Below are 10116 nucleotides of genomic sequence, written 5' to 3'. Positions count from 1 at the left end.
ACACACTTACCGAAGTCAATACTCTTTTATTCAACATATTAAATGTGTTGTTTAACTCTGGTAACCACAGCTGTGACTTAGTTAACGATCTCAATAAATCCTACTTAAATCAGAGACAGGAAAAAATTATGCAAATGAATTCTTATCTGTTTTTCTGCCCAAGGCATATTTGATAACAGATAAAACATACTCCAAATAGTCTCTACTTAATAGTCAGGAAGCCATTTGAGGCTTTATTTGGATCAAAATCAAATACAAAGAATAGGAGACGCCTGTTACATTCATAAACACTTTTATTTCAGAAAGAAATTACACATTAAAAGGAGGCATAGTTAAGAGCTTACAATCACATATGGAAGTGAATATAGGAAAGTCAACAGTTATTAATATACAAAGCCACGTGATTAAAAAAGACAGAAACAGAGAATGACAGATGGGCTTGTCTTAGACTGATCCACAAAACAATATCTTTTGCTTAAAAACAAGATACTGGTCTTTAAGACAGTTCTTTAGAAAAGAATGTGTCATTCCAAGGGACTTTAAAAATCAAACCATCACCCTGGCCTCCATGTAGGCTGGGTCACACCCACACTCCCCCAGCAGGATGGAAATCACCCATCAGTCACACCTGGCAGCTAGACAGGATGTCTTCCACTAATCTCTTGTAAACCCAGGCATCACCCTTAAGCCGCTGCCTCCTGATGCCTACCACATCGGGTTTTTGAAGCTGGCACACTTCTAGTTCAAACTGCATTGTCACTTTGCCAAAATCTGACTGTGTTTGACACTTCAGTGTATAGCTGTGAAAAACAAGATAAGAAGCCAGTTAGTAAGAGAACCATGAACATTCTGTATGATACCAGAGATTTCTAAGCCTGTAGGAGGTTGGTGAAGAAAATGAACCATTATTTCATGTAAGTAATGTATCACTGCTTACAGTTTCCAAATGACCTAGCTATGCTTTAGTGGTAGCATATGACTGGTGTTTTCTCAGAAGCTAGGATCTTAAGAAAGAATAAGGATGAAAAGGCTTTACCAGAATTTTCCCTTGCTCCAAAGAAAAGTCCCTCTTTCATAGCTATACATGCCATTCATGCTCAAGAAATCTTCTGGCATCCTTTATGCAATTCTTTCAACAGTGTAATCCGAGAACATTAAGCCATTTCCACAATGTTCACAACAAAAGAAGGCACAGGAAAGATTAAGAATATGTTTTGTATGCACCTCATCAGAAACTTCTGTCTTTCAGACAAATAAATCTGAAGCCACTCATCTGCTAGGACACGTGCTTTTCAGTTATTCTAATAGTAATCAGAGGTTTACAAAAGAAAGTCCAGAGACGCTACACTGGGACGTATGGCATTTATAATTAGAACTGCCACCTTATCTACTTTGACAATGGAAAGGCCCAGTCTAAATGAAGCCTTAAACTCATCTTAAGAAATAGGTGTGTTGGTGCTTCCCTGGTGGCACAGGGGGTTAAGCGCCGCACTATGAAGCAATCCGAAGCCAGGGCAGCACGAGTTCCATCCCCGGCCAGGGAACAACCCACATGGCACAGCAGACCTCTCCTGTCTTGCCTGCTGCTCCCCTCAGCAGTGTATTTCAGTACATCTGCCTAGTCTCCTCCCGACTCTGTCTCTGGTGAATCCTCTTACCCTCCGCATCTCTGGCCTGTACCCCAGCTCTTGTATGCATAAATAAATAAATCTTTAAAAGAAAGAAAGAAAGAAAGAAATAGGTGTGTTTCTGAAAAGTTGCATAAATTGATTTCATGCAAATTAAATTGGTTTTTAATTAGTTCACATTATATTAAAGTTTTATTCAGTTGCCTTGCTGATCTCCAATAAACAAACACTAGAACAACTAAAGCACTAGAAATGATAGAATTGATTTTAAATGACAGATTCCTAAATAATTAGAGGCACATGATTAGGTAGCGTTCTCTAAGAAGTGTGGAGAAGTAACTATGTATCTGTTATATAATATGAGGATTCACAAATATCATTCTTTTTTCTTAGTTATGTGTTTGGGGGCTTGATCTCTTAAAAATATTCAGTATCAGAAATGCTAAGGGGGGCACCCTGATAAAGTTCCTGGTGGGAAGATAAAGCATATTACTAATATGGAAGATTGAAAGTCATTCTTCCTGATTGAAAAAAAGATACTAGTGGAATATAAGCAACATCTCTCTAGTGAAAAATCTTTTTGTTGTTGTCCTGCCTTATTACAAAGAAGGTAAAAACATGGGGGTGGGGGGGCAGGAAGGATAAAGGATAAAGGCAGAGACCTGGTTGATCAGGAAGTTCAACCTGATAGAGAGATCAGATGCTGAAGGAAATAATTGAAAGTCTTCTAATACAGATTTGGCTAGAGGTTCTGGAACCTAGAAAAGCCCCAAGCACTAAGACCAGGTCATAGTGCATGAAATATGTTCCAGCAATACCTAGTGAAGGGTTCTCCAAGGTGCACTTGCCAACATTCACAGGGAGTGAAAGCAAAATTACTTTTGCAAAAGACTGCTACTTACATGTTTTTGTTAAATCTATTAGCAACTCTTCATAGTTGCTTTAATAATGAATTTTAAAGACACATTACTAAGTGGATTGCTTAAAAATATGAACATTTTAGGTAACCAGAAAGGTATTAGCTAGTCAGACCAGGAGATCATAACCAAGGAAGTCTGGATGGCAGTTCAATCAACAGTGGGAAAGTGTTTAGGTGAAATAACTTCTTAAAGTACTGAAAATTCAATCATGCAAAATAGCAAGACATAAAGAGAAGGATTCTATATAAATGGTGAATTTGTTTGAAGTACCCCATAAATTGAATTATAATTTGTAAATATTTTTGGAAAGCAGAATATCAGTTGAGGATGCAAAAGAAATCTGGAAGAAGTTTTAATTTTCTTATTTGGAAAATCTAACATTGAAATTGGTAACAATATGGGTGCTTGAAAATATCTATAGTTCATAAAAAACAAAAGAGAATCAATTATAGTAGCATCGCTTACACTACTATAAAAGTTTTTTAGAACACAGTGGGAGAAATTAATTTTTTTAAGTGGAGAAAGGAATCAACCCGTATTTTCTCAAAGCTGAAAAGATAACAAATTATAAATGCAACATCCTTTAAATGAGCTGCTTACCCCTTTTGTACAAAGTCAACGTGCTTCTTTGGAAGAACAGACATGATTTCATTCAGGAGTTGATCTGGATTCACTAATTTGGTTGTAGTCACATTATAGTGAAGCTTAAAAAAAGAAAAAGGAGTGAGAAATAAATCTTTACAAAGATCATCCTAGCTGAAAGAGAATCCAAAAGCTCCTCAATATAGTTTCAAATGGAAATATTTCAAGAAAAATACTGAAAAGATTTACATTGAACTCTTGGTAAAGTAGATTAAGTTTAATCCAGGTGCACAAATACAATGCACTGAGAAAGCTTAGAGAAATCATATATATTAGTAAGTACATGCAGAGAATTCTTTTTATACTTTCATTTTTCTTTTCTACTAATCTAATCTCTTTCAAGAAATTAGTAAATGTTGAATAATATCTATGTTTGAACTTCACGTCTTTCTCCCCTATTATACCACAATAAAGACATTAAGTCTTGAAATATAGACTGTGGGACGAGGAAAGAAATATCCTAGAAAATTTGGTTTGTATATAGTTGGGTATGTTTCCTTAATTCCTTCTTTAATGTTTTCTTAATTCTTCCCTTAATATTAGAGAACTCTAGGAACTGGTTCTATGACAACTGTATAAGAGAATTAATATAAAAAGTATTCTTTAAAAAGGAAAGCCACTTCGGAGAAGTTTCTTTTTAGCTTTTCTGCCCATTTTATGACTGGATTATTTTCTTTGTTTTTGTTGAGTCTCATCAGCTCTTTAATGGCCAACAGGCATATGAAAAAATGTTCAACATCACTTGCAATCAGGGAAATGCAAATCAAAACTACAATGAGATACCATCTTACACCAGTGAGAATGGCACATATTAAAAAAACTAGCAACAACAAATGTTGGCGAGGATGTGGAGAAAAAAGAACTCTCCTGCACTGCTGGTGGGAGTGCAAACTGGTCCAACCACTATGGAGAGCTGTGTGGAGATTTCTGGACCTACTAAACATAGAGCTTCCATATGATCCAGCAATTCCACTCCTAGGTGTTTACCCAAAGGACATAGAAACATCAATTCCAAAGAGCACCTGCACCCCTATGTTTATAGCAGCACTGTTTACAATAGCTAAGCTTTGGAAACAACCCAAATGCCCAAAAATAGATGACTGGATCAAGAAGATGTGGTACATATACACCATGGAATATTACTCAGCATTCAAAAAAGATAAACACATGCAATTTGCAGAAACATGGATGGCGCTGGAAGGGATCATGCTCAGTGAAATAAGCCAGAAAGAAAAAGAAAAATACCGGATGGTCTCACTCATAGCAGGAATCTAGAAAACCTAAATAAGGGACCAGGAAAAAGAATAACTATAAGAAAGAAAAAATCAAAATCAACAAAAAACTATGAACCAGAGACATACTATGGGGGTGGGGGGAGGGGAAAGGAAGGTTTGGTGTCAAAATAAGGGGGTTGCAATTGTATGGGGAATATAAAAATAAAAATAAAATAAATAAAATAAAATAAAAAGGAAAGCCAAATAATTTTTTTTCTCATTGAGAGGAAGTTTCATTCCTAGTTGGAATATCCCTCCATTCATTATTCAACAACCATTTACTGAAGGCTCACTGTGCATCTGGCGCCATTTTTAATAAGTGAAGAGAGGGATAAAACCCCTATCTTCCTACTAGTACCTTTGGTGTCACAAAGGCAATAGCTTGATAGCACTGTCTTTAACCCCTGCGCCACCCAGGAGGCCTTAAATCTAGGTTTTAAACATCTTGATTGTGGTGATGGCTTGTTTCACAGGTACATATATAATGCTAAAGCATATTAATTGTGCACTAAATATGTATAATTTATAGTACGCCAATTATACCTCTGTAAATCTGTATTTTTTTAAAAGTTGCTATAAAGAAAATACTAGATAAATAATAGCACAGGTGAAATCTGATATGGAGGTGAGTTAAATGAATGGAGTTTGGGGATCCCAAGTTCAAGTGATAAAGGAAAAAGTGGCCCAGCTACGACAGGCCCCTCTTTCCCCTGACTCCCAATCCAGGGCTTTCACCAAACTAAACTGGCTTTGTCAAGATAATAATAAACTGAATTTCAAATCAAAATTTAAGTAATTCCTTATATAAAATAATTTATTTAAATTTCAGATTTTTATGGATTGTTTCCTTAAAAGAACTTAACTACGGGCCTCCCCGGTGGCGCAGCGGGTAAGCGCTGGGTTGCGAAGCTGCCCGCAGCCTTTGCAGTGCCGGTTCGATCCCCGGCTGCTCCCGGCCACGAAGGAGGGTCCCACATGGTGCGCAGACCTCTCCTGCCGCCCGCTGCTCCCCTCAGCAGTGTTCTTCGGTCCTTCTGCCTGTTCTGCTCCCCGCTCTGGCTCTGGTGAATTCTCTCACCCTCCCTGCGCTTCTGACTGTACCCAGTGCTTGTATAAACAAACAAACAAATAAATAAATAAATCTTTATTAAACAAAAAAAAAAAGAACTTAACTACATATGATTTGTTACCTTAAAAAAACTAAGAGACTTTAAAGAAATCTAGTCCACTCACCTTTCGTTTTCTTATCCCGTCCTTGGCAGGGCCCTTCCTTTTGTTCCTGGTAAGCACTGTGATAACCTTATCCAACCCCCTTTCAAGGCTCCCAAACACTTTAGTTCCTTTTCTTTTTGGCGTGTCCTCTACATGTACTTGGTTGAGATCCAGTTCCACTGAACGGCACCTTAAAAAAGAAAAAAACTCGTGTAAAGCTGGGCTTCCTGGCTGCTGGGGCCCTCACAGGGTTTTCTGTGCTGTTCTTTAGATGTGCCTCATTCAGGTACACCATGACCTGACCATCCGCCTCCTCCTCAGGAGCATGGGCACGATCTCCCACTGGAATGCAGCCATCACCTGCAAGTCACTGCCACTGGGCAGAATTATTTACCCCTACCATTTTTTCCATGTGAAATATACAGAAAAGTCAAAAATAGTACGGTGAACAAATGAACCGTCACATACCCTCTTAGATTCAACAACTGTTAATATAGTGCCATACTTGCTTTCTCTAACTGATAGACAACACATGAAGTGCATGTACAGCTAAGCCATTGGAAAGTAACCTGTCTGAAGATATTACAACCCTTCACTCTGAAACACTTCAGCATACAAATCCAATACACAGGGACATTTGCCTATGTGAACCTAATACCATTATGACTTCAAGAAATTAATAATGCCATAGTATCCTCTAATATCCTGTTTACATTCTAATTCCACCAACTGTCCTCAAAATGGATCCTGCTTTTAAAAAACTTGCTATAAAAGACAACGAAGAGAGACCTTTCCTGCAGAACAGAAATAGGTTTTCTTTGAAACACCACTTTGTATCTTTGTTTACAGGTAACAGTGTAAGTGGATATTTATACCCTACTGGCAGAAGAGTAGGGAAAGATGGACATTAGAGAGGGAACTATGTGGCTGGGGGCAGGACCACTGTCGTCCAGCCTGCCATTAAGATACTGGTCCCACTGCTGGTGAATTTCACAATCCCACGCCATAGGAAGGCAGTGGCTTTCCAGTAATGGCGACAGTCCTCATATAGACAGACATTCCTACAGTCTCTGACAGAACCTATGTGATAGTTTACCTTAATCAGATTTGTCCTACATGGCAAAAGAAATCTGATTATAGTAACTAAAGATGAGAAAGTCTAAAGAAAAGGGAACACTTACCGCCTCTCAGGACTAATGACACCTGTCATTAGCTTCTCTTCTCCTGCTGAATTTAATGGTGTTTTAATTGGGGTTTCTCTCAGGCACTGGTTTCTAACTATTAGAAAAACAACAAACACAAACCACATGTAGCTGACAGACTATGATATAAAAATTTCTTATCAATAACCCATTTACCACCTCATTCATTGACTCAGAAATATTATAATTGTTTGGCTGGTGATGTCAAGGCTCTCATTCTTTAAAGAAATATTTCCCTGTAATCAATAATAAAAACAAAACCATTTTACTTTTTCCTCATTGTAAAACTGAGGTAATGCTTATGGTTTTATTATAAATACCATATGACAAATCTAAATAGGACATATGTATGCTGATGATACTGATTCTCCTCTCTATAAATAAAATTCAATCTATATTTATACAAGAACACAATTTATCCCTTTCGTTGACATATATCGAGGTGTTAATTCAGTTCTTAGTCCCATTCAACTCCTGTCAGGCAAAGACAACAGTCTCCTGTGAAAGTTTGAAAAAAGTTATTAAAAAGACATGAGCTTTAGCCATTTTTATATTTCCTTTTCCAGAATTTTGTTTTGTTCTAGATTGGGTTTTCGTATCCCAGATAATTTATCATAATTTTATATAAACAAATCTGTTTAACAGTGATTTAATCATTGTTGTACATGATTAAAAAGATATATACCCTCTGGGGATAATATGCACTTAGAATAAATATTTATCAAGTTTTTAAAAAAGATTCAGCATTCTGGTTTTGTTTCTGGCTGTTCAGCACTATTATCACTGATTCTACAAGAAAAAAATAAAACCAATCAAAAACATTTGTGAAAACAGTTTTCATCTTTGCATAGTGAGAGGATCTACTGCCTTACATTGTAACTCGTTGACAAATTGTCACTGACTAGATTGTACAGGATTCAGAAAAATGAAATTAATGCTTATGTCAAAAATGACTAGAGCGAAAGTAAAATGCAAAGCGCTAATGGAAGCTATCAATCGGGCTTCAGTCACTTGCCTCCTGTAGGCGGCTCCTACATTTAAAGGAAAATAGCCAATAATAGTTTTTGACCAACATCTTTTCTTACAGGAACAAGATAAGTAAAACAATGACACTTTTATTAATAATTCCTAACTATTCATATTTCAAAACCTCAGAATTACATAAAAGGTAAAAAATATCAGTAAGAGAAGGGACTATTAAAAAAAAAAAAAGCCTGAATATGTGTAGGTGAGCTCAGGTCACTCTTACCTCCCTGTCCAACCCACTTATTCACAAGGGATGTTATAGCTATATTAGGAAAAGCACTGGGAAAAGATGCTGGGGTTCTACTGCGTCTCACTGAACCTTCATAAACAACTACAGGCAAACACACACACACACAAACATCACCACACCAACTAGCCTCACAACTTTGGGAAAAGAGTCTGAATTGATTAACACAAGGATGCAATTAACACAACAGGACTTTCAGCAAATGTCTTAACAAACCTTTTCGTGATAGCTTTAGGTATAAGTTGACTTCTTAAACCAGTTACCAGCCCCATCAGCAAACTGAAAGAACAATGTCAGGATGTGGCTGAGCAGCCGTTCGCATGGCACTGTTTCAAAGTTCAGGTTTGTTAGCAATACAACAAAGAGTAAGCCACAATTGTACCTTTAGATACAGGTGTCATTTTAAAAGTGACATAGTTTAGATCATGGTAAATAAAGTTCCTTCAGGCTCTGCCTAATTTATTTACCTTTCATTCAACAACTATGGCCCCTACTATAAACAAGCATTGGGCACCTACTATGTACAAGACAACAAAGATGGCCCCTACTATATATTACACCAAGCGGCAATAAACATAGCAGACAGGGTCTCTACTCTCACAGTGCTCTCTTATCCTCGGTGAGACAGCAGAAAAGTGGGTTCAGTTCTAGGTACTATGTTTTAAGAGGCATACTGACAAAATAGAATGTGTCCTGATGAGGCCAGAAAACAACACACTGAGGTGTCGTAAAGTAAATAGCTTAAATAATGGACGATTAGGCTGAAGAGGAAACCAAAGGAAATATGAGTTGTGGTATACTGACACACATACAGACAGCATACAGAGATTTATCCAGGCTGCTGAAGTACTGGGGGTAAGCAGAACGGGGAATAGCAGAATCCAACACCAGAATGGAGACCCAGACAAATAAAAAGGGCTCACTGGAGTTTTTGGCTTTCATCATTATAAGCAGAGACAACAAAACAAGCAAAATCTAACCCAGGATAGGTCTAAATCTAAACCTTGGGCAGGTCATTGAGAAAAGGGCAAGAGGATTAAATGAACTCTAGCTTGCCTTTCAGTTTTGATATTCTATGAGGCTATCATTCAACTTTATGAATGTGAAAAAGAAAAAAACTTAATATCCTTTGAGAAAAATTAGAGGTTGGCTTATATGCTTTCATTTCAACTAAAGGAAATAACATGATTTTTCAAAAAGCAGTTTGACTTCACGCAATTCCTGAGAGCAACTGCTAATCAATTTTGACTTGTTGTCAACATGGTAAGACTAAAATTTGAAAGTATTTTACCACTACTTAACACAAATAGCAAATACCTTTTGAGGGTGTAGTGCAATGATTCGGTGTAGTGAGTACTTCTCTTTTATGCTGATTCCTATTAACTGGAGTCTTTGGCTCAGGAAATACAAAGTACTTTTCATTCTTTGCAGCAGACTTAGGAGTATATACATTCTCTTTGTTCTTTAATTTATTGGCAGATGCTTTGCATAATACTGGAGTTAATGATTTAGATTCCAGACCATTTGATTCTGTCCAATGCTTGGCAAACTGGAAAAAAAAAAGTTATTGAATAAAGCACACTGAAGAAGAAAAGTCAATTTCTTTGCAACATGCTTAATTATTTGCAAATTACCTTGTACCATCTTTATTAAAATTAAATACTATCCAAAGGATATTATTGGCAATACTAGAAAATTTGAAGATATATTCAGTCCTTTTTAATACATGTAGATCATTTTAGTATGTTCTAATGAAAGTTAATTTTCAACATGTTTCAGGGCAAGTGTTTAATCAAACATACCCAGATGCTAGAAAATATTGAGAATAACCACAACTCCCTAAGAATGGCTTCCCACACCTTGATTGATATGGTCTGTACCAAAAAATTAAAATTTAGTCAATGATTAGGGTGGAAAACATGCTCAAATACTCTAGCAAAAATATTGGGTAAAAAATATTTTTTA

The 10116-nt window shown here is 36.8% G+C and overlaps 1 protein-coding gene across 2 annotated transcripts in view; it reads right to left on the bottom strand.

The window, feature by feature from the left end:
* Positions 1-279: 279 nt before the first annotated feature.
* The window catches only part of MELK (maternal embryonic leucine zipper kinase), a 56401-nt gene continuing 46564 nt past the window's right edge, over positions 280-10116 (bottom strand). For both annotated transcript variants that reach the window (XM_037492732.2, XM_037492731.1), the window contains 5 exons: positions 9469-9700; positions 6858-6954; positions 5698-5866; positions 3149-3252; positions 280-800 (listed from right to left, as the gene is read on the bottom strand). In XM_037492732.2, the coding sequence (XP_037348629.1) occupies positions 623-800; positions 3149-3252; positions 5698-5866; positions 6858-6954; positions 9469-9700 (780 nt within the window). In that variant the 3' untranslated portion in view covers positions 280-622. The remainder of the gene's footprint in view (positions 801-3148; positions 3253-5697; positions 5867-6857; positions 6955-9468; positions 9701-10116) is intronic.

The sequence above is a fragment of the Talpa occidentalis genome, unplaced genomic scaffold, assembly GCF_014898055.3.
Source record: "Talpa occidentalis isolate TD23 unplaced genomic scaffold, MPIMG_talOcc4v2.1 talOcc4.7, whole genome shotgun sequence".
Taxonomy (NCBI): domain Eukaryota; kingdom Metazoa; phylum Chordata; class Mammalia; order Eulipotyphla; family Talpidae; genus Talpa; species Talpa occidentalis.
The sequence above is the reverse complement of the archived record's forward strand: the minus strand, read 5'-3'. Positions and strand labels throughout refer to the sequence as shown.